At 45.4% G+C, this 24,493-nt stretch overlaps 1 protein-coding gene across 1 annotated transcript in view; it reads right to left on the bottom strand.

Annotated features, from left to right (window-relative positions):
• PNPT1 (polyribonucleotide nucleotidyltransferase 1) overlaps positions 1 to 24,493 on the bottom strand; it is a 1,644,852-nt gene that overhangs the window by 637,416 nt on the left and 982,943 nt on the right. Inside the window, exon 16 of the mRNA XM_044055211.1 lies at positions 7,216 to 7,282. Coding sequence (XP_043911146.1) covers positions 7,216 to 7,282 — 67 coding nt within the window. The remainder of the gene's footprint in view (positions 1 to 7,215; positions 7,283 to 24,493) is intronic.

Genomic DNA, 24,493 nt, shown 5'->3' with positions numbered 1-24,493 from the left:
AACATATTTTTTGTCTAATGGTTCATCCGATGACACCTTTTTAGTTAACTGGTCTAACATAAATTCTTGATACTGGATCATGTGGAATTGACAGTTCAAGGCCCTAGCTGAAAGAGTAGCAGAAGTGTAAACTTTTTTACCCCATCTCTCTAAGGCCCTAGATTCCCTTTCAGAGGGGAGGGGGTTTTTGGCAGAGGTAGCTGCTACAGCCTTAGGTCCCTGGGAGATAGTTTCGGGATCTGCAAATGGAGCCTTATACAAATGATAATGTGTGTCCGGAACCCTGTAGTACCTATCGGGCTTAGCAGGGGCCGGAGGAAGAGAATCAGGAGCAGTGCAAGCATCATTAAATGCATCATCCACAACAGTAAGAACTGGAGGAATGGCTAGAGGCCTATGCTGTGGTAAATGCAGAAAGGTTCTAAGCCTTTTCCTAGAGTCTGAAAAATCCTGGCCCTGCCATTGAAATTGTTCCCTCATAGCATGCAAGGTTTCCCCAAAAGAAAATTCCTCAGGCGGGGAGGCAGATGGAATGGACTCTTCAGCATCAGAGTCTTCATAAGTGGAAAAAGGGCCCTCTGGAGGGTTAGAATTATCTGATTCATCAGAGGATTCATCTGTAGAAACTGGTTCAGGGGGCTCTACTCTAGGCCTCTTCTCTGGAGGTGGGTGAGAGGCCCTGTCTGGGTGTGGTTGGGATCCCCGGATCAAGGAAATGAGATCCTCTGCTAGACTAAGCATTTGTGAACTAGAGCTAGGCCTGTGAGAGGGGGTCTTAGCAGGCACAGTTTAGGTAGATTTTGCTGCTTTAGCCCTGGCAAAGGCCTTAATCGACATGGTTGCAGGTGGCCTAGCAGCTCCACGTGCAGGGGTAGAAATATCCAAAGGGATAGTATCAGATAAATCCTGAGAACCTGCAAGAGCGGGTGGGATTTCAGTAGCAGATTCAACCATGCTGGATGAGGCCTCGGTAGGAGGAAAGCTTTCGGCCGAAGGAAGAACCGTGGACTCGGTTTCAACCGAAACCGAGACACTCGCGGTTGGCTTAACCGCGGTTTCGGCCGAAACCGCGGACCGCGAGTGTCGGTCCTTTTCTTTGCGCTTTTTAGATATTTGCGAAGTCGGAGCATCCAACGGCATAATGTAAGCAAAAGCGGAGCCGAAAAACTCCTCAGCAAATTCCGACCGACGTCTAAGCGTTCGTCGGTTGAAAGAAGCACAGGCTAGACAAGCTGCTACGTCGTGGTCTGGGCCTAAACAAGGTAAGCAGTAAGAGTGGAAATCTTTATGAGGTATTTGTTTCCCACAAGTTAAACAGTTATTCACTTTTTCTTACATCGGCTGAGACAAGAAAGAGTCCCCAACGGGGTACTTAGCTTTTTAGAAGCCTTCGGTAGTAGTAGAAGTATTTTCTGGTTCTGACTGACCGGCACTTGCGAACAGCTTCTGCTTCGGGCGCCACGCGGCAAGAAAGACTGAGGAAGATGGCGTCGGCTGATACCTTTATACCCGAATAACTGCAGCTATGACGTCGGGTGGAGTGCGACATCAGCCGATGCCAGACCCAGACTTTGGAATCCGGCCAACCGAAGGGCTGCCTGACGACAGGACAACCCATTTGTAAGGACTGCAGATGCATCCTTGAAGGACATAGGCCATTTCTCCCCTTCTGATTCCTGGAGAAGGTCTATTGAGAGTAGCAAAATGTACACAGACAGCATCTTTCCATCGTACTTGCTGCTGGTCAAGGTGTCTAACTTTAGGCCCAAAGTGTGATGAGCCAATGTATGGAGGCATTAATAAAAGATGCCTTGAAACTATCCACAGAGTTAGACTGTCTCATCCAAGCAAGGCAATGCCAGTGCCAGCAGTCCAGGATGTGCCATCGCCAGCATTAGAAAGCAGATGCATGGACAAGTTAGCAGTAGAATGTAACATGGACGACTGAGTCTAGACAGATTTTTGAGACTTTGGAGTGTGTCCCACTGAGGTCTCGTCAAGTGGGCAAGGTAATTTAAAACTCAAACAACAAATGTGGCTGATGAGTAGGAGCACTTCCCAAAAAGATCTTAGTAGCTGGGAGTAGGCTGTTCCTGAGCAGGCTGACTCGAGTTCACAGACACAAATGACAAGGGGGAAGGGATGCTGGCTGGCACTGATGGCTCAGTCTGTGGGTGGGAGAACATCTGGAGCTGCTCCCACCTGCCCTGACACACAGACCAGAGCCAAGCTGTTCAGAGTTAAAGCATCAAGAAGGAGAGATGACTTCAAGACCCGAAGTGTCAAACATGAACCAGCAATCCCAACCTGAAGGGTCGGCTCCGAGGTCTGCTTATCTCCGAGAGAGCCTGAGTCAAGAAGGCTAAGGCAAGAGTGGAAGCTGAAATCGACCCCACTGTTGGTAAGGCAACTGGCTCTGGAAATACTGGAGCCATTGGACCCGAGGCAGGAAACAAATTTGACGCAGCCAAAGCCTATGGTCTGGGAACAGAAGCCAGAGGAATCAAACCTAACTGCATTTGGGCTTGCAGGAAGGACTGCATCAGCTGCACCAAATCAGCAGGTCTCAAACTCAGAACTGATTGGACTGACCAATACAAGGAAGCTACTGGGGGGGGGGGGGGGCTTGGAAGCCTGCCTGCCTGCTAGCAGAAGGCTTCAAGGACCAAGCAAAATAGGAGAAGCTCGGATTTGGGGCGGAGATGGAGAAGACTCCAGAAAGAATTCTACGGGAGTAGAGTGGAAGAAAGGTAAATGAACCCTACCCTAGTAAGTCCTCCTCAAAAATAAAAAGGGCTAAGGACACTAAACGCCTGGGAAAGAGCCTGACCATGGGGGAATAATTTTGAGGTGTTGGATCGGAGGACAGTGCCAAGACAATTGGAGGGGCTGAAGACCTTGGGGATCTTTGGATCTGGCTGGCTACAGGTAGGAGGAGCCACTCATTTATGGTCCCCCTTAGAGGATATGGGGTCCTTAGATCCCTCCTTCTAACCCTGATCACCCTTTCTTGTGTTTACCAGCTGGAGAAGAGGAGGAAGAAGCCTCCCCTGCTGGCCAAAGATCTTTAAGGACTAACTTGTCTCTCCTTTTGTTAGTGGCCTTGATCCAAAACTACTGCAAATAGTAAGCTGGGTCTCCAGGTACACTGGCCTGAGACAGTAGATGTACTGATTATGTGAGCATTGGGAGGGAAGTTAGTGGCCACACACCACACACTTTTCAAAACCTTTGTCCATACCTAAATGACAGGGGAAAAACACACACACACACACACACACACACAGACACACACACACACACACACACAGACACACACAGACACACACACGCACAGACACACACACGCACAGACACACACACGCACAGACACACACACGCACAGACACACACACGCACAGACACACACGCACAGACACACCACGCACAGACACACCACGCACAGACACACACACACACTTTAACTGAAACAAACAAAACTGTCACAACACAGTAAAGAACATTCCACTCACTACAAGGTGGGGAAAGCCTGCTAACATAAAGATCAAATATTCCTTCCTAACCTAACAACTACAATACCCAAACCTAAGAACAAAACTGCAAAAACATACTACCTATCAACTACCCTGTATTATAAAAAGGGTAGAGCAAAATAGGGTAGAACTACAGTCTAAATCACAAAAAAGGATACAGCCCCAATGGAGCTTCAGATGAAGCTGCTATCCTAGGAGACAACAAACAAGATATGTGGTTAGTCTGTCAGAGCAGGGTATAATAGGTAGAGGAGGAGAGGCTTGGGGGCTGAAGTCCTTTGCAAATGGCTGATCTTGGATCTGAGTCAGATCTGGTGACCCACAGGTTGAATCCAGACGGAAAAGACAACATCTGATCTCAAGTACTGGTGAAGAGGATCTATAGAAAAGAGGAAAAAGTAAACTAGAAAACACTTAAGGGAGTTGCAACTAAGTCTCTTATGAGGAAATATGAAGAGTACCCCAGAAGGGAAATGAGTGATATTGCAAAGCTCTCACAAATCTAATAGTTAAGACTCATATCTACACACACATATGCATGTTTACATACTCTGTACAGCACATCTCTATGTAGACAGTACTTCTTACTGGCAGAAATTATGAAAAAACATATTACCGAGATTCTCACAAAAAGGGGGTCCACCCTCTATCACTTACATGTCATAATTACACGATGCTTATCTAGTCCAAAATCAACTTCTGTCACTTAAGCTCAGTTGCCTTTATCTCTGTGGTTCTCCTTTCTGAGGTAATGGCAGTGGACATATGCAGAAAGAGAGACTGACAGATAGAAGACCAATATTAATACAGACAGACACAACTACAAACTACTACTACCTGCAGCACTGGCCCTGAATTTAGAAGTCCACATCAGACTGTTATATAGGCAGAAGAGGAAACTTGTCCCCTTAATAATGCTACACCATTTCTCTCCAAGAATCATATGTTCAAGTGCTTTAATACTGTTGCTTGTATTTAACTTACAGATATGATAAAAATATATTTATGCATAAAATGTCTACTCACTAGGTTCATGCTTAATTAAAGCACAATCAAAGCATAGTTCAGAGTACTAAGTATTTCATTAATATTCTACAATTCACAGATCTTAGCAGCTTCAAGGAAGTCTTTAGTACTAAACTATGGAAATGAATAAGGATCTCAGATGATCAATACTTGCTGCAGCAAAGCTCCCAGAACTAGCTAGAAAGTTTAACTTTTTAAAACCTCCCAATACAAAGCCAGTGATGCCTCAGCATAAGTGCTATGTGAAATTTCTTGACAAATATCAAGCTATCATCAGCAATCCTCAATTTTTATCCAGCAGATTGGTCCTGTTCCTCAAGTAAAATTACTGTTATAACAGAACAAAGGCCTGTTTGTGCACTGATAAAAATGAATGTGCACTAAATTACAAGCATATGGTTTAGGGCAGAATACAGAAAAAAACTATTTTTTTTAATAAAACACATTTTTTTCATCTTTGCACTACTTTGTAATGATACATTGGTTTACCTAGTATGGAGCAGGAAGTTACAACTTTGGAAGTAGCCCAAGACTTCAACATAAATGCCCATCACATATTTTTACTCACCTTCAATAATGGAGGCAGCCTTAACTCAAAGCATAAGAAAATAAGGATATGTAATTCCTGTGCCCATTAAATTACAAGCAAATGATAAGCACAAAGGAAGTTGTTCTCCTCTCTCCATGTTTTTGAGAAATGGTGACGTGCAATGGATAAGAGGTAAAACTTAGTTCAACCAGCATTCTTTATGCTTTTGAGTAATTACTTCCTACTTCTTCCATCACTGCTTTCTAAGACCTCTTCAACACAACTCAACCTGCCTTTGCATCCATATAACAAATGTCTGCAGTAATCACAACTTCCCATAATTGCTCTACTTGAAGGAAAGTACATCAGACCCAGTCTTTTGCAAAGCCCTTAAAAATATTTATCCAATTCAGACAAATGTAAATGCTTCAATGATTATTACCTTATTTAAGTAATTAACCCACATTTCCTCCTTCTTAATTTATTATATTACTTCTTTCAAAACACATGTAAATATTTTTATCCACTTTTATACTTTTCTCCTCCCTGTATTTCCAAGCTTTTTTTGTTTTTATTTTCTTTTTCTTCCCAATTTACTTCATATTTTTTAACTACAACATAATTAGATAGATGGTTGATTATGCAGTGTATGCATTTTGCAACTATTTTCACGTCATACTTTTAGATATTTTGAATTATTCCTTGATAATTTAGAGTGATAGCTTATTAAAAATACGGAGAAGTTTTGGGCACCGATGTTGATTTACAGCTTCAACTCTTGTTGTCTTCCTACAGTATTTGATTATCATATTTTTCTGCACATCTTTTTATACTTCTTTCTACATGCTTTTCCCCCCACAAAGCCTGCTGACCAACCAAGCTTCTTCAGACAAGCCCAGTTGTTCCTCTGTCCTGGGTATTCTCTAATGAAGGAGACAGCTGGCCAGGGAAGGTTACTGTAAAGGCAGCTTTACTGGTGTTTTTTGCCCTTGCTGCCACCTCAGAAATGATGACATGTTTACGTAGGCATATCACCCTCCCCTGGGCAGAAGGATGGACAAGCTGCATCACAGTAGGGATCACAATGTCCTCCCCAGTGTAGATGCATGTTCCTGTGCACTCATACTGAGACCTACCATTGTCATCTTACTCTTTTACTTTGCCTATTTTTACTTACATGAATGTTTATACACTTAGTTTTAGGTCATTTTACAGTACTTTTATTTGCCCTTGTTTATATTGCCATTGTTTTTATGCTGTTCAAACTTTTACTTCATTATTTTTGTCTGCTGGTGCTTTATTTTGAGTATGTACTTCTAGTAGGGTCTGAAGGATCAGTGCCCTATCCTGGGTAACAAATTCATATAAACAGTTAATCTACAATAACACAAAAAGTAGGTACCCTGAGTTTGAATTGTGTTTGGGTATTTGATGAAGCTGGCAGGGAAGGATGGGCATGCCCATCCTGGAGGGGAGGGCTGTGTCGAGCAGGACACACAATGCTGTATTCCCCTGGAGGAGGGGTAAAGTATATGTACAAGTAGGGGGTGGGCTTTTGGTTCACCATCCCAGGGAGTGTGCATTTGTATAAGGATGACACTGCAGGCCCCAAAGATGACAAAACAGTGGCAAGTCCTTCTGCCCACTGGTGGGATAAAGCCATAGAATAAATGTCCTCATAGCCAGAATGCCAGTGAAGACACATTGCCTGAATGTTGACCCTCTCCAGACAGCTATCACCCCAAAAATGTTCAAGGATTCCTACTGGCTAAGGAAACAAATGGGAACATCCAACTGGTGGGGGACTTTATGGTCAGCAGCACAAAGAGAAAATGAAGACAGAAAAAAAAAAAAATAAAACAAAATAAATAACTAAATCAAAAAAATAAATATCACTTGTAAGTTTCAAAATCACCATTACCTTTACCTGGCTCAAACACATTCACAATGTTCCTGCTGTAATGGTAGCTTGCATTCTCCAGTACTGACATTTAGACCTTGTCTTTTGAGAGTTATTCTTCTGCAGAACATCAGATTTTGTCATATAAACAATGAGTGAAGTACCAAAAGTGAACTACATGTATATAACAATTCACATATGAAGCCGTTAACCCAAATTAAACTCACCATGACCAAGTTCTCTCCTGTTAATCCCAGTTAGTTTACCAGTCTCATTAGTAGCATATGGGGGAAACTGGAAAAAAATACAAAAACACACTTGTTACTATACAATGAATTAAACAATATTAAATAAACAGTGACAAAATAAGAAGTTATGTACTCACCATAACGTTCCATCTGAGTAGGTAGACTTCATTTGTCTGCAACCTTTGGGATTCGGATCCGACCTCGGATCCGAGCCGGCAATCTTTCACAGCTTAGATCCGAGCTCCTAGCTCCTCCCCTTCACCCATAATCCCCTGCCATCCCTGACTGACCTCAGATCAAGTTTGCCCATAACCAAAAAGGCTGAAAAAGGAAACTAACTACCTTCCTTAAAAGGGCAGAGTAAAGACTTCTGGCCAAAAAACATCCGAAGGTCAGGGGGAAGGAGGGTGGGACGGTTGCAGACAAATGAAGTCTACCTACTCAGATGGAACGTTATGGTGAGTACATAACTTCTTAATCTGAAGTAGCTGACTTCATTTGTCAGCAACCTTTGGGACAGAGTCCCCAGCTACCTGCACCTTAGGCAGCCTTCATGGAAGGATGTTCCGGAGCACTGCAGAGCCAAAGGATGCTCTCCCTCTAGAGATAATATCCAATTTATAATGGTTGATGAAGGTACGAGGTGAAGCCCAAGTGGCTGCTGAGCAAATATCATCCAGGGGCACTCTAGCCCGAAAGGCAGCAGAAGTAGACATGGACCGAGTAGAGTGAGCATGGACTCCCTGAGGTGCGGGCCTGCCAGAACTTTCATAAGCCAAAAGAATGCATTGTGAAAGCCACCTCGACAAGGTGACCTTCGACACAGATTTACCTAAATTAAATTTGGCAAAGGAGACGAACAACTGGTCGGATTGTCTATGACCAGCCGTTCTATGAATGTAAAAATGCAGCTGTCTATGAACGTCTAAAGAATATAGTTTGTATTCTCCTTTGTTCTGGTATTCAGGAAAGAAAACTGGCAGATTAATGGATTGGCTAATATTTGCCTCGGCAGCAATCTTAGGAAGGAATGAGGGATTGGTCCTGAGGTAAACCCTATCCTTGTGGAAGGTCAAATAAGGAGGTTTTACACATAGGGCTTGAAGTTCAGAAACCCTCCTAGCTGAAGTAATAGCGACGAGAAAGGCTGTTTTCCATGACAAATGTTTGAGATCAGCTGAAGCTGCAGGTTCAAAGAGAGGAGCTGTCAAGGCTTGAAGTACTAAAGTCAAATCCCAGGGAGCACTACTTCCTTTATTGGAGGTCTGAGTAAGGAGGTGCCCTTCAGAAAGGTGTTACATAACTTTGAGGTGATCAATGGACCCAGTTCATGTCCCATGTGGTAATGAGAGATAGCTGCTAGTTGAACTTTGACTGTGGAACAGTTAGCCCCCTGATGAAAAAGCCTGAAAGGAAATCCAAGCCGGTGGGCAACGGAGCTGTGAAAGGGTCTAGGTTCTGACGCTCCGCCCAAATAGCGAAACGTTTCCATTTACCCCTATAGACTTTCCTAGTAGAGGGCTTGTGTGCTGCTACTAGGATAGCTTTAACTGGGGAGGAGATACCAGGAGTCCTAGCTACGAGTGGAACTGGAGCAACCAAGCTGTAAGCTTGAGATTGTCCGGGTTTGGGACTGGGAGGCCTAGGGTGTGGGAAATCAGATCCGGAAGGGGATCTAGAATCCAAGGTGGATTCACCAGATGAGACCAGAGGTAAGGGAACCAAGCTTGACGAGGCCAAAATGGGGCAATGAGGATCATTTTGCTCCCCAACCGACTGGCTTTTTGTAGAAGTTTCAGCATCAGAGGTAGAGGATGGAAAGCATACAGTAGACCAGGAGGCCAAGCATTCACCAGAGCGTCTCTCGGGAATTACCCGGTGGGGGGGAATTACAGCGAAGTAGCTGTTGCATTTCGTGTTTGAAGGAGAGGCGAAGAGATCGCAACAGGGTTGTCCCCATACGGCAAATATCCGCTTCGCTACCTGGGGATTGAGAGACCACTCGTAAGGAGACAGTATGGTGTGACTGAGTTTGTCCGCCAGGATGTTGGACCGTCCCGGAATGTGCGTTGCAATAAGAAAGTGGTTGGTGGAGATCGCCCATTCCCACACTCTCATAGCTTCTCGACAGAGTGGGTAGGACCTGGTTTCCCCCCGTTTGTTGATGTACCAGACCACCGACATGTTGTCTGACTGAACTGCAACTGTTCCTGTAGGAAGAAGGCTCTGAAGTGCTTGCAACGACAACAGCACTGCACTCATCTCTAGAACATTTATATGCAATGAGGTCTCTGTATCGTTCCACGTGCCTTGGACCGTCCTGCCCGCATAATGCCCCCCACACCCGAGGCGGGAGGCGTCCGTGGTCACCGTGGCTAGTGGAGGGGCCATAGAGAAAGGGCGTCCCGCTTGGTGGTCCGGTGATTGTAACCACCATGCGAGAGCCCTTTTGCAAGCCTTGCTGAGGGGAATGGGGTGACTGAGAGGGTATCAACGGAAGGACCATTGGACTTGGAGAGTCCACTGCAAAACCCTCATGTTCAGGCGAGCCATAATTGCGGCCGCCATGGAGCCCATCGCCTTCAGGACCAATCCTGCCGGGGGAGCCGACGATAGTAAAATGGCCCGCACATGTAGCCTCCGGGTGTGAAGTCGTTCGGTGGTTAAGAAGGCTAGTAAGTTGTTGGTGTCTAATCTGGCCCCGATAAAGTTTATCACCTGAGTCAGGTTGAGAAAGGATTTGTCAATGTTGACGGTGATCCCCAACCGGGGAGCAAGGTGGAGAAAGTAATTCCTGGCTGAGCAGAGTAGATGCCTTGTTGGAGCGGTCAGGAGCCAGTCGTCTGGGTATGGAAACACCTGCATTCCCTGAAGCCTCAGGTGGGCTGCTATCACTGCTAATACCTTGGTGAACACCCTGGGGGCTGAGGTGAGACCGAAGGGAAGGACCCTGAACTGATAATGACTGGCTCCTAGCCGGAAGCGGAGAAACCTCCTGGATCGCATGTCCATCAAAATGTGGTAATACGCATCCTTGAGGTCTATTGAACACATCCACTCTCCCGCAACAGGGGGAGAATGGATTGAAGGGTGACCATCTGGAACTTTTCTTTGGTTACTGACAGGTTCAGGAGGGAGAGATCAAGGATTGGCCTTAGGTCCCCCGTCTTTTTTGGCACCAAAAAGAACCTGGAGTAGTAACTCGATCCGAACTGGTCTGGGGGGACATGTTGGATGGCTCTTTTTCCTAAGAGCTGCTGAATTTCCGCAGCTGCAGCCTCCCTCTGATCAGGTGGGACGTCGGGGACGCGTTTGGGTTGGTGAGGGGTGTGAGAAAAGGGAATTTGGTATCCTCTGGATATGATGCAAAGCACCCAGCGGTCTGTCGTGATGGACTCCCAAGCTGCCAGGTGTCTCGAAAAATGTCCCCCGACTGCCTCCAGAGAGGAGCAGTCGGGCAACCCCTCAGGGTCGCTGGGTGGGCCGGTCAGAGAAAGCTTCTCTGGACCCACCATTCCTCGGGCGCCCTCTGCCTCTAGGGTGGCGTCCACCCTGTCCTCCTCTGCCACAGAAGGACTGGGGGTCCGGAGCGGACTGGGATTGTTGCGACTTCCGGAACCACATCTTCTTCTGTCCCTTTTGGTTCTTGGAGAAAGACCTCTGGGGAGCAGAGAAGCGGACTCCGACGGCAGACGTCTTCCCGTCCTTTTCGCTCTGGACCAAAGTCTCACGAACGGTCTTGTCAAACAGGGCAGAACCATCGAAAGGGGCATTCACAAATGACGCCTTGAAGGGTTCCGCGAAATCACAATGCTGGAGCCAGGCCTGACGCCGCATGACGAGGCCTGTTCCGCTGGCTCTAACGGCTCCCTCTGTGGCGTGGGACAACAGCCGCATAGAGGTGTTAGATATGGACCTGAGAGTGGCCATCCGAGTGGAGTACAACTGCTTGTCCTCCACTGACATGGACTCCAGGGGTGACGCAGCATACTCTTTGATAAGGTCACACTGCAGTCGAATAACATGTGCCATGTAGTTCAGAGACCTCACCGAGAAGGTCGCTGAACTAAAACCCCACTTCCCTAAACGGTCCATCAAACGGGACCTCCATGCTCGGTGGATGGACCGAGGGACTCTCCTGAGCTAATTCCCTCTTGGTGGCTGCCACCAACATGGCATCTATGGGGGGACCCTTGCTCCAATGGGACCTCTCAGAGGGTGGACTAAGGATTTTATCCGGGCGTTTGGGGACTGGCTCCACAGTGTCCGGCTCCTTCCATGCCCTAGTGGTAATAAGGTCCACTAAGGGGTCGGGCGGAGGGGACACCCAAGAGGTAGATGGGCCTGCTTCGAATGCCTCCAGGAACACGGATTTGTCCGAGGAAGCCTTGGGGGAAGACCACCCCCCTCTTATCCTGAGCATTTCCATGATGTCTCCAAAGGAGACATCCTCGGGGGGTGACCTAGTGGAGCCTTCCCCTTCATCCAAATCCGTGTCATCAGTTAAGGACTCGGGGGAGTCCACGTGCCTCCTCTTGCACTTTCGCTTGTGAGGAATGTCCTCGGGGGGGGCTGTCCGAGGACATCTCACCAGCCACGTGCTGTTTCAAGAGAACGACCTGGGACATCGAAGCAGGCTGTCCCTGGGGCAGGGTGATGGAAGCCGGACCCAACAGAGAGGGAGTGCGGGGCGGAGCCAAAGCAAGGACCGGGGGCCTGGAAGCACTTGACAGTGCCCTCTCCACCACATCGAAAGCCGAGGGAGAGCCGCTCTCTCTGGGATCCGAGAGCACACCCTCGCTCGGATCCGATGGACAGATTGGGGTCGGCGCCGAAGCCATCGGATCCAACGGACCAGTGTGCTCCGACCTAGACAGAACCGAAGACACACTGATTCCCTCTGACGCTCAGCCCACGGCTCCGAGAGCCCGGCTCCGACAAAAACGGACCCGATAGGCTCCAGGGAAGAGTTGGAGTTGAAGTACCCGAAACTGTTGGCGCCGACCCACCTCCGGCTCCAAGGCTGCTTGGCTCCAAAGGCTCTGAACCCGGGAAGCGGGTCGGAGAAGGAGCTATCGGGGCAAAGAAAGGTGTCGAGCTCCCCCCCCCCGGAGGGGGGTGGGGGAGGCAGGAGCACTCTCATCTGCAGTTGGGCCTGGAGAAACCTTCGCATCATCCGGTCCAAATCTGGGGACTGGCTCCACAGTGTCCGGCTCCTTCCATGCCCTAGTGGTAATAAGGTCCACTAAGGGGTCGGGCGGAGGGGACACCCAAGAGGTAGATACCCGATACTGTTGGCGCCGAACCACCTCCGGCTCCAAGGCTGCTTGGCTCCAAAGGCTCCGAACCCGGGAAGCGGGTCGGAGAAGGAGCTATCGGGGCAAAGAAAGGTGTCGAGAAACCTTTGCATCATCCGGTCCAAATCTGCGTCGGAAAGGCTACGAGTCAATCTCGACGAGGCCACTGAGGCTGGCCGGGAATGCCGCCTCAATGACCTCGACGGAGATCGGGTCTCCTCCTCCTCGGGACCCGGTGAGAAGCATGGAGACCGGATCCGAGAAGGAGGAGACAGGGAAGCCCTGGAGGGAGAAGACCGCTTAGCTGGGGGAGCCGAAGCGGAGGCCTCGGTCCACCGCTTGTGGTGCTTCTCCCTCCTTTTTTCTTTCCTGGCCTCCCCCTCCTCCGGAGCTGCAGTGGGAGTACGAGTCCCGACTGGAGGGAAAGAGGCAGGAGTGGCCGCCGCCGGAACTGGAGAGGAGGCCACAGAAGCACCGGAGGCCGAGGCCGAATCCGGGGGCAAAAGTCCTGCTAGGATCAGCTTCGACCTCCGGTCCTTCAGTGCCCTGGGGTTGAACGCCACGCAGATGGAACACCCAGAGGAAAGGTGTTCAACCCCAAGGCACCGAACACACCGAGTGTGGCCATCCGCTGGGGAGAGCTGATGGCCACACTCGTGCACTTAGAAAAAATGGGTTTTGGGGCCTCAGACATCTTAAAGAAAAAAAAAACCCACTCATTAGGGCCCAAACACACAACACACAGAAGCTATGCACCAGCGAAGGGGAGGGAGGGTAAGTTTAACTAAAAGGTATCAGTTAAAAAGGGAAGCCTGACCACAAAAACACTCTTGTACACTTAAAGATAGTAAAAAAAGTTTTAAAAACTCTCACTAAACACTCAGAAGACCCTACGAACCAGGAGCTCAAAAATCTAGCTGCTGACAGAAGCGCGGCAAACTAGATCTGAGGTCAGTCAGGGATAGCAGGGGATTATGGGTGAAGGGGAGGAGCTAGGAGCTCGGATCTAAGCTGTGAAAGATTGCCGGCTCGGATCCGAGGTCGGATCCGAATCCCAAAGGTTGCTGACAAATGAAGTCAACTACTTCAGATTTATTGACAACACATTACTCTTTACAACAGAGCGGTCATGTAGCTATGAGTACGGTTTCTTAACTAAATAAGCAGTTCAAGGTTATATTATTAGGAGGGGGCAGGTCTGTGGCCAACATTGATTAAATAACTAGGATTTATTTACTAAATAGGTAGGAGGGCAGGCCTAGAAAGCCTTTTCAGCAAAAACTCAAACTAAAAGGCACAATTAAAAAATAAGGATTTAATACATCTTGAGATGCTTAACACAAATACTATATGAAATCAGAAACTAATATTTACAATGTAGTGCATCACAGTGTGGAACACAAAGGGAAATGTCTTCGTTATTCAAGTGGGCATGTGGAATATTATCAATAACCAAGCAAATGGAGTTCTAGCTATGTTAACTGGCGCCCTTAGCAATCCACATAGTGCCTCCTCAATTTGCCATTGAGGACATATATAGATACATAAACAAATAAAATTCTTCCAAATATAAAGACCAAAAAAAAAAACACATTCCAGAGGAAAAAATATAGTTGGAACTGTAGCAAACTGCTTATGCAAGTTCCTTGATAAAGTTAATAACATACTTACCTATTAAAAAATTAATTTAATGAATATCAAAATCACCCTCTGCTTTTTAAGTGAATCCAGTAATGCACACACACACCTGATCTGCAACTGTTGATCACACCTCTTTTAACATGCATGCAAGGCAACAGCCCTTTTCACCATTTCCTAGTTAAGTCTCTGCAAGCAAATACAGCCTTATTGCAAACTAACCACAGCAATGATACTGCCCTAACAGATGTTGTGCATTACATAAATCACCAACCAATATTGTGAATGTCAGATCGGCCTTTCTGGATCTCTTCAGAGTTTGATATCCTCGAGCATGCAACACTTCTCACAGACCTAAGTGGCTATGACCTTTCTCTCAGTGAAAAGTAAGAAAACTTGTGCAAATGATCACTTCTGTAGTAAGCAATATTGGTTTTATCCTACCAAGGATATAACAGCCAGCCAACTTCTAAAGCTTCAGGGTACCTTCCACACATCCCAGGTCAAGCTTGAGCTGAGCTGACAAAAAAGATGGGTTTGGGAGACAAAACCTTTAGAGCTTTCATCCCAGCTGAGAAAGGGAGAGAAAACCCTGAAAGAACATTGCATGGAAAAAAAAAATTAATGTCCACACCCTGGCATTAAAAGAAAAAAACAAGGGGGATGGAGAGAGAGGCTACTGCAGCAGTGTTCGTTTGAACATCTACTGTTATGATGTTTACTTACACAACTGTGCTATGTTCTTCATACCAATCACTGCTGCGGTAGCCTAAGCTATATGGGTAGATTACTACAGGTAAGAACAACTGGGAGGCCGAATAATTACCTTAGAAAAGACGGTCATAGACTTGGAAAAGGATTTTAATTTATAAGTGCTTTGTAAAAAAATATGCACAGATGGCCAAGTTGTTGCTTCTAGAATACTTCTAGAGCCTAATCTTTTCCAACAGCAAAAGATGAATCCAAGTCCCTTGTAGAGTGAGGCTTGACCCTGCCAGGAATAGATTTGTTCTGATCGAAAAACAAAAGGTAGCCATTTCAAAACAGTCTGCTTTGGCACAGACTGTCCCTTCTTATCTTCACAAGAAATGAACAATCGATCAGGAGTTCTGAAAGACTTTTTCTGTTAAGACAGTACCCAAGTTGTCCGTGGTATGAAGTATCATTTCTTCCTCATTTTTAGGATTTGGAAAGAAAACAGGAGATGGATAATTTGGCTTAAAGTAAACTCAGATACCGCTTTGGTATAAAAGAAGGAACAGTTCTCAAAGAAACCCTGTCTCTATGAAAGATGACATTAGCTTGATCCACCATAAGAGTTTGCAACACAGATACTGTTCTTGCAGAGGTCATAGCAATCAGTAAAACAGTTTTCCATGTTTTAAGAACCTGAAATTAGCCAAGTCAGCCAAATGACAAGTGGAGTACCTCAGGATTCAGTCCTGGGACCGCTTCTTGTTTGGCATCTACTTCTCTGAAGTACAGGCCAACACTAAGGGACTCTGGCTAACAAAGTTCGTAGATGACTGCAAACTGGGAGCCATTACTGAATCCCCAAATGACGTGGATACTCTACAAAAGGGCCTTACAGAAACAGATGGTTGGTGCCAGTGCCATGGCCTCAAGCTCAATGCCAAGAAATGTATAGTTATCCCCTTTGGGAAAAAACATGTATCCATGAATTACCACATAGGTGGCAGTAGACTAAACACCGAAAGTGTGATAAGAGACTTAGGGACACAGGTGGACAGTGGTCTTACCTTTGATAACCACATTGCCACAACAGTCAGGAAATCCTTCTATGTGGTACACCTCATCACTAAGGGCTTTTCATCCAGAAAAAAGGAGGTCATTGTCCCACTGTACTCATCCCTCATTAGACCCATTATAGAATACAACACCCCCTTTGGTATGTACCTCTCAAGACATCTTCAACAACTGGAAAGGCCACAGAAATACCTCACTAAAAGAATCACAGGCTTAAAGCAGATGCCCTATGCTGACCATCTAAAAAAACTCCACCTATAGTCTTGTCGCATATCGTCTACTCAGAGGCGATCTCTGCTTAACATACAAGGCTATGTCAAACCCAGAGCTGTTGGACTTGCTACACTTAAAGAAATCCCAATCCCTCAGAGAGACACGCTCTAGGGATCTAAACCTTTTCATCACAATGAACAAAACATGCTGGAGGTATAGGTGCCTGACCCAGAGACTCCCCAGACTCTGGGATAGACTGCCCATACATGTCAAGCAGAGCACCTCTTTGGCCATCTTCAAAAGGAACCTTGATGATTGGATGGGAGATAGGAAATTCACCCCCGGGATCACGTCAGTCGCCCTGCTAGACAGGGGTCCAGGGAAGTAAATACTGTGGGTACAAATAGCCAGGGAATTGTTATGGCTAGGCTTGTATAGGCCCTAGGGGCGATAGCCTAGTACCAACCTATGAACCAGATGAACTGGTTCAAATGGAGCAAGTATTAGTTTCTCTAACACAAAGTTAAGATCTCAAGGAGGAGCCACCAGTTTTATGTCAGGCTTTTTACTTAGCACCTCTAAATTAATTTAAATTAAATTAAACATTTTCACACAAGAATACATTGAAAGAGGAGGATCCATAGGCAAACATACGGAAATGGCTGAAAAATAAACCTTGACAGAGGAGCAAGACAGGTCATAATAGAGTAACTCACACAAACACTGTAAAACCAGGGAAACACTAGCCCTTAATGCATGAGGGTTGTTTTGTTGGCACCAGCTAGAAAACCTTTTCTATTTGCTTATGTTGAATTTTCTGACAACAGGCTTTCATTTTCTATTAGAACCTGATGCACATCCTCAGACAACAGGTGCCCAAAATTTATTAAGACCCTATCATCCAGGCAGTCAGTTGCAGTTGTTTGGGGTCAGGATGTATCAAACATTTCTGTTCTTGTGAGAGTAAATCCAGTCTGTGAGTAAAATTGTGGTAATTGCCCCTGGCCAATTCCAAAACATTGAAGAACCACTATTGCATGGGCCAGAAGGGAGTCACTACAGTGATCTTTGGGAAGCCCTTTTGAATAGTCAGAAGTACCCTGGAAATCACTGGAAATGGTGGGTAAACATACAAGAATATTCTTTTCCAAGGAAAAGAAAAGTCTTCTGTTTTCTATGGCTTCAAGGATGAAGTCCTGGAACAGAATTTTGCCAGTTGATTATTTAAAGAAGAAGCAAAAGGTCTACCTGAGGAATTCCACATAGCTGAATCAAATCTTGGAAGACTGATTCATTCTCCATTTGTGAGGGTCCTTGTATATTAATTCTGAATTCTTTGGCCGTCCTTTGTTCTGAGGGTTCCAGCCTTCTTTTTGGAACTTCAATGCTACTGCTTTTTAAATGTCTTCTTACCAGCATTCTGCTGAGACTGTTTATTTTGCTTCTTGCCAAAATTGAACGAGAGACCAGAAAATCCTGTGGAAAATTTAGAGAAGGTGGGCTGAAAATGAAAAAATCCCTCTCATCTCACTTTTTGATATCTGCTGAAGCAGAGGGTCCAAAAACTACATCTCTATACAAAGAAGAATTCAATATTTCATTTTTGACTTCTTATGGGGGGGGGTTCTGAGAATGCAGCCAGGCAAACCTCAAAATGGTACCAGTGGCAACAGCACTGGAAGCTGTAAATAGAGTCATAAATGCATTTCAGACAATGAGCTTGGGATGGGAGGGTGGCCTAATGGTTAAGGTGTTTGCCTTATAAACACAAGGTGCAGGGTTTGAGTCTCACAAGGGATAATTGGCTAGGCTTAAAATGGCTCGCAAGGGCAGTTAGCTTAGTACTAACCTATGAGCCTATGAGCCTATGAGCAGTGACCTAACAAGCAGGAGAAACTAGACAACACAAAGCAGATATTTCCTCACAAGCAGAAACTGCAGCCAAAACATGCCTTGTGCTTTTCACAATTAGTCAGTATACACTGACATATAAGCCTGACAATTCAGAATTCTAAAAATCAAAGTTGCAGAAGCATACATGTTTCCCAAACTTAACAGCTTTACCAAGCTAGTCAGAAGGATTAGAATTAACAAAATGCGTGGCAGCAGCTGGATTAATGAACGCTATAGCTGCTGGCTCCGGTCTATTAGTGTATAAAAACTTGAAAGACTGGAAAACCTTGTACATTCTATCTGCTTACTTATGTGCAGCAGGCTGAGTACCCAGGGAAACCACATACTGTGACAAACACATCCTTGAATGCTGACAGCATGGGAAGGAGTAAAAGTTCTGGGAATTCCAGTTGTAGCAAATCATTGTGTTTTCTAACACATTACGAAACCTCAGTCTTCTCTGACAAGAAACACTGGCTAATACTGGAAAATAGTCTCATAGAAAATTAGTCCCTCACAGGCAGATTCACATACCATACTCTCTCTCAGAATCTGAATCAGAAACCTGAGGAGAAAAAAAATGTATCTGCCTCTTTGCATTCCCAAGATTCAAATTCTTAAACTTCTTCAGGGAAAGAGGAATCCCTTTTTCATTTAACAGAATCCACTTTAAACGAAGGTTCGACAGCCTGCACTGCATCTTGAGCCAAGCCCAATAAATTATTCCTTTCCACAGAAACTGACACAAGTTAAATATTTATTTTTCTGTCTTTTTAGACAAAAAGTTAGGGCAAGCAGACCTAGTATTGCCAGCAACAGCTTCTCCAGGGATGGCCACAATATTCTGGCTAAGCAGAAGCACATTCCCTGCTCCTTCCCCCATGGCCAACAAGAGTGGCTCTCCCTTACCCACTGAGAGGACTCCAGCAGCCTCAGAGGACATGGCTAACCCCTGGTCCATGTTGGTTGTATGGACAACACCAGAGGGATCTGAAGAAAAAGATGAGTGACTTGTGCAACCAACTCTGGCCACAGCAGAGTCACCCCCCTGTGGTGGCAAAGGCTGTTTGCTTAACTTTTTCTATTAGTGGCTGGAAGAAGGTCTGACCTAACAAACACTCATTTGTTGTACCTGAGACAACTCATGTTTTACTCTAGATCTCTTTGGTGTAGAACCTACAGCCACTATTGACTGGGGGTTACCCATGTCTTCTGTTGCTGTTGGGAGTCCCCTCAGTGGGCAAATAAGAGCCACTCTTGTTGGTCCAGGGAGAGGGAGCAGGGGAGGTTTCCCTGTTGTGCCAGAATGTTGTGTCCATCTTTGGTAAAACAGCTGCTGCCATTAATAAAATTGTTGGCCCCATTTTTCCTGTCAAAAAGAAACAGAAAACCAAGCATGCATCTACTCCCCCTCAAATTTCTTAAGAGAATAGTTTAGTGGGTCTGGTTCATGGTTTAATTCAGGCTAGTGATCCTTCTTGTAATTTAGTTTTTGGTAAAATAAAGCGGAATTCCTCTTCTCATGAAGGGATTCAAGATTCTGAATTTGAACAAGAAGATGCAGGGACAGATTCCGGGTTTTTCCCTCAGATTTCTGATTTAGACTCAAGAGGATTCTCCATGGGGAGGGTTTTTTTTCTCTGAGATTAATGCTGGAATGCATCAGTGTTTTCAGTGGGAAAACACTGAGGTTTCTTAGTCTCTCAGAAAATACTATGAGCTGTTACAGAAGAATTTTCCAGAACTTACACCCTTTCTTCCTGTTCTGTCATATTTATGGGATGTGTGTTACTGCCTGCAATTTCCATGTTAGCCTGCCAGTTGCCCCTAAAACGGCAGAGAGGATATATAAAATTCCTCAGTGTTAAATTTTTATGCACTATTCCCAAACCTGACTCTGCAGCTAAAGCCTTAGCTGATCCCATTGCTGCTAAGCACTTAGTTAATTCCAATCTTACTCTTTCTGACAAGGATAGGAAAATTGTTGATACGTACAAGGAAAAAGGTGTATACTAATGCAACTCTGGTTTGCAGAATTTTAAATTGCCAGGTTCATATGTCAAAGTTTGTTCTGATAAATTGTGAAAGTATGAGGAGTGTGTTATCTGCAGTTTTTTCTTGTGAGGAAAAATGTACTTTAAATAATGTAGTTTCTTCTTTTGCACAAGTTTGTTTGCAGCATTTATTGTTTGCTATGTTTATGACTTGATTCTTCTTCCAAAGTATGGCCACTGGTAATGTTTTAAGAAGGTTGGCATGGCTGCTTTCTCAGAACCTTCCAGATGATGTTACACATGAAATTTTAAATTCTCCCTTCGACAGGCATTTAGTTGTTGGCCTCCTTGCTGCAGAGGTAATCAAAAAGTATGATGAAAGGAACAAGCTGAACCAGGAAATCTCTAAGATTTTTCAGCTCTTCTTTTCCAAAATGTCTAAAGGATTTTCTTTCTCCTCTTCCACTTTTGGCAGAAAAAAAAGTTATGTACTTACCATACCTTGGAATTTGTGCTATCCAATGTCATTATTAGTCATGGATGGGTCTTGGATCTGACCTCGGATCCAAGCCGTCAGAATTAAGTGACAGCTCCTGAGCTCGAGCTCCTTCCCTCCCAGGAATCCCTGCTACCCATAATCCTCAGATCGAGTTTGCTGGATAGACAAAGACAGGGAAACTGTCTACACCAAGGAACAGCAGGACCAATCACACCTGTGTTGTCCACTGCCTTACTTGGATATAAGGAAGTTTCGTAGCTCACCAGTGGGAGTCGGGAGCCTTGAATAGCCTACCTGTCCTTGAGGGAAGTGACCTCAGCACAAGAAGCTGTAATAATTGGTCATTTTGGACCATTTCTAGCTCTTTTGAAGTTCCCTGGTTAAAATCTGCCTCTGGCATTTTTTTGAAGCCATATTGCTCAGACACAGCTCCACGTGGTCCTGTTGAGTCTTCCTGGCTACAGAGAACTGAAAAAAAGCGACTGCTTTCCTGATTAAGTATCCTGCTGTTTTTTATATTTGTTTTACCTTCTACTGCTTACCTAGAGCAAGCTTCAACTGTTTTCATAGTTATTTACTGCATTTTTTATTATCTGCACTTAAAAGTACATTTTAGTCGAAATTAGTCTAATTCATGTCGAAAAGTGTTTGTTTGCTGTTTAATTTAATTGTTTGGCTGCCCACTAAAGTGTGCTAGTCTGTACTACTGACTTATTGCCTTTTCTGCATTTAGCGCGGAGTTGCCACTAGAGCACCATCGGGCAGTGCCGGTTAGACAAGGTTAAACTATTTCTGGCTCCGTAAAGTGTGCTCTTCATTTTTTCCGTTAGAACTGCTCTACTTGTAATCTAAACAGTCTATTCTCTATCTGTAAAGCTCAGCACTTGTTCCTAAAGCATTTTTTAGTCAGGTAAAGCACTTCTATATTATACAAAGTACTTCACTAGCTTAAAACCCCCTTGAGTACCCACTTCCCTATAGGTCCTTTCTGACTCAGTTACACAGCAAACTTTTTCATTTCTTCTAGCATGTCAAAGGGTCAGTTGCTAGCGTCCTCTCCTGCTCAGCTGGTGAATCTGGGAATATTGAGGCAATGTTACAATTGCCTCATGTACACAAACAACCCTCTCCTCCTCCCACAAAACACAAATACATGCGAGAGATGCAACTATATAGCCAAACTGGAGGCTGAGCTCTCTCAACTCAGGACTAGCAAAACCAGACAGGAGGAGAAGGTAACCACACACACCATAAACCCAGTCTCACATAGAACTATCACAACTACAAATCAAACACATAAACACACAAAGACATACTCGGAGGCACTGATCAAAAATCTACCAAAACAGCAGAGGCCTCCAAAGCAGACACCCAAACAACTGCCACCTCATGACATAACACAAGCAACACATAGATCACAAAGTCAGTGTGCAAATCAGTCACAGCCCTTAAGGCCAAACACAATGCCAGACACACTTGTCATAGGTGACTCCATAGTCAGACACACTGACGTCCCACTCACCAGACTGAACAAGGAGAGGGTCACAGTAAGCTGCCTGTCGGGCGCTAGAATCCGCCACATAACACAAGCACTCCGGTCACTCCACAACAAGTACAAGTATGACTCAGTCATTGTCCATGCCGGTGTGAATGACCTGAGACGTACCTCCCTTGACTACATGAAAAGAGACATAAAGGAGCTCTCAGATTATGTAGCCCAGGCTGGTATGACCCTGACCCTGAGCAGTATCCTACCTTCACCAAGAATGATGCCACAATACAGAGACAAAATGATCAGTTTTAATAATTGGCTTAATTTCTGGTGTCATTCTAAGGGGATCCAATGTCTGTCTGTCTGGAATGACATGCTTGACAAGCCACGCTGCTTCGCAAGGGACAACTTGCACCTGTCACCCCTAGGTTTCCAGATATTGGCAAAGGCTCTTGCCACCCCCATAGTGCCTTTTTTAGACAAGGCTCAAATTCTAAACCCACCGCCCTAGAAAACAATAATGGAAAAAAACTAAGGGTAATTCTGCTCAATGCCAGAAGTCTAAATCTCAAGATGCACGCCCTCGAAGCCCTCCCCAGTATGGAGAACATCGATGTCTGTGCTGTGACTGAAACCTGGTTCAAGGCTCCTGAGAGCACCCCGGCACTATCCGGTTTTACCTCATATCATGCGTTCCGGCCCCAAAACCCGGACCGTACCACAAAAGGAGGGGGTGTATCCATATTCATCAAGGATACCCACACCTCCAGGCTGGTGGCAACTCACGAAGCATCAGAGACCATTCAGGTGCAATTAACCATAGGCAAAACTGCTCTACAGTTTGTAGCATGTTACAGGCCACCCTCTCAAACTCAGGAACCCCACATAGCCTTCCTGAAGACACTGGAGAGTATAAATGTCTCTCCAAACACCATCATATTGGGTGACTTCAACTACCCAAACATAGACTGGGAACATTACTCAAGCCCCAATACCCTAGCCCAAAGGTTCCTGGAGTTCATAAACTCAAATGCTATGGAACAACTTGTCACCATTCCCACAAGAGGTGAAAACATACTAGACCTGATCATCACAAACATGGGGATAAAATGCTCCACACCGGAAGTATATCCCTCATTGGTGAGATCAGACCATAAACTAATCTCACTGGAGATCCACATCCCGCCCCCACCCCCAACAAAAAAGACCACAGTGAAGAACTTCTCAAAAGCCAACTTCACACTTCTTAAGACTGGTGTGGTATCCTTCAAGGCCCCTGAGCCATTGGAAACCACAACCCACGCTGCTGAATCCCTTACAAATGCTTTCTACGAGCACCTCCAGGATTGCATGGATCAAGCAATCCCACATAAAATCAAGACCCTTTCCACCAAAGGCAAGCGCCTGATCTGGTGGACCCCAGCCATAAACAAACTTTACAACAAGAGGAGAAGGCTACTACAAGATAGAGCAAAATCCCTAAAAGGGAAGACATCTCTGATCAATACTAGTAAAAAACTACGATCACTCATAAAATTATCCAAGGCCAACTTTGAGAGAAAAATCGCCAAGGACTCAAAAGACAATCATAAGGCCTTCTTTAGCTATGTTAGAAATCTGGGTGGAAACTCCCAGATATGCTCAGAATTAGTCCAAAATGATACAAAAATCACTGAACCCACAGACATTGCAAACATACTGGCAGACAGGTTCAGTGAAAATTTCTCCCAAAAGGAGAAATATCTATCCCAGCAGAGTGTAGCCTCCCAATCATCTCAAATGCCCAGGTGAGAGCTGCTCTCTCTAAAGCTAAAAACACAGCATCAATGGGACCGGATGGTGTCCCCAGCTGTGTGCTACACGAACTCAATGAGGAACTAAACCCACACATAAGGCTGCTGTTTAATCTTAGCCTTACCACAGGATACGTACCCAAAGAGTGGCGTACGGCAACTGTGGTCCCACTCCACAAAAGCGGTGCTTCTACGGATCCTGGTAATTACCGCCCCATAAGCTTAACAAGCCTGGTCTGCAAAGCTATGGAGAGGATCATAATGGAACTCATAAATAAAGACATAGGGGACCTACAGACATTGGATCCTACCCAATTCGGCTTTGTCAAGGGCAGATCATGCCTCTTGAACTTGGTTGACTTTTTTGAAACAGTCACCAAGGCCATTGATGAGGGTAAGTTCACACAGCCTACCTTGACCTTGCAAAAGCTTTCGACACAATACCCTACTCGGGTATCATAGAAAAGCTCACCAGCTTAAATGTAAACCCATATGTCACAAGATGGGTTGCAAACTGGCTCAAGGACAGAACCCACAGGGTTAGAGTTGCTGGTGCCATGTCAGACTCCAAGCCGGTCACAAGCTTGGCTCAGTCCTGGGCCTCCTCTTGTTCGGCATCTACTTTTCAGAAGTGCAGGCAAACATAGGAGGATTGTGGCTGACAAAGTTTG

This window comes from Protopterus annectens, chromosome 1.part2 (genome assembly GCF_019279795.1).
Source record: "Protopterus annectens isolate FY-2018-M chromosome 1.part2, PAN1.0, whole genome shotgun sequence".
NCBI lineage: Eukaryota > Metazoa > Chordata > Ceratodontiformes > Protopteridae > Protopterus > Protopterus annectens.
The sequence above is the reverse complement of the archived record's forward strand: the minus strand, read 5'-3'. Positions and strand labels throughout refer to the sequence as shown.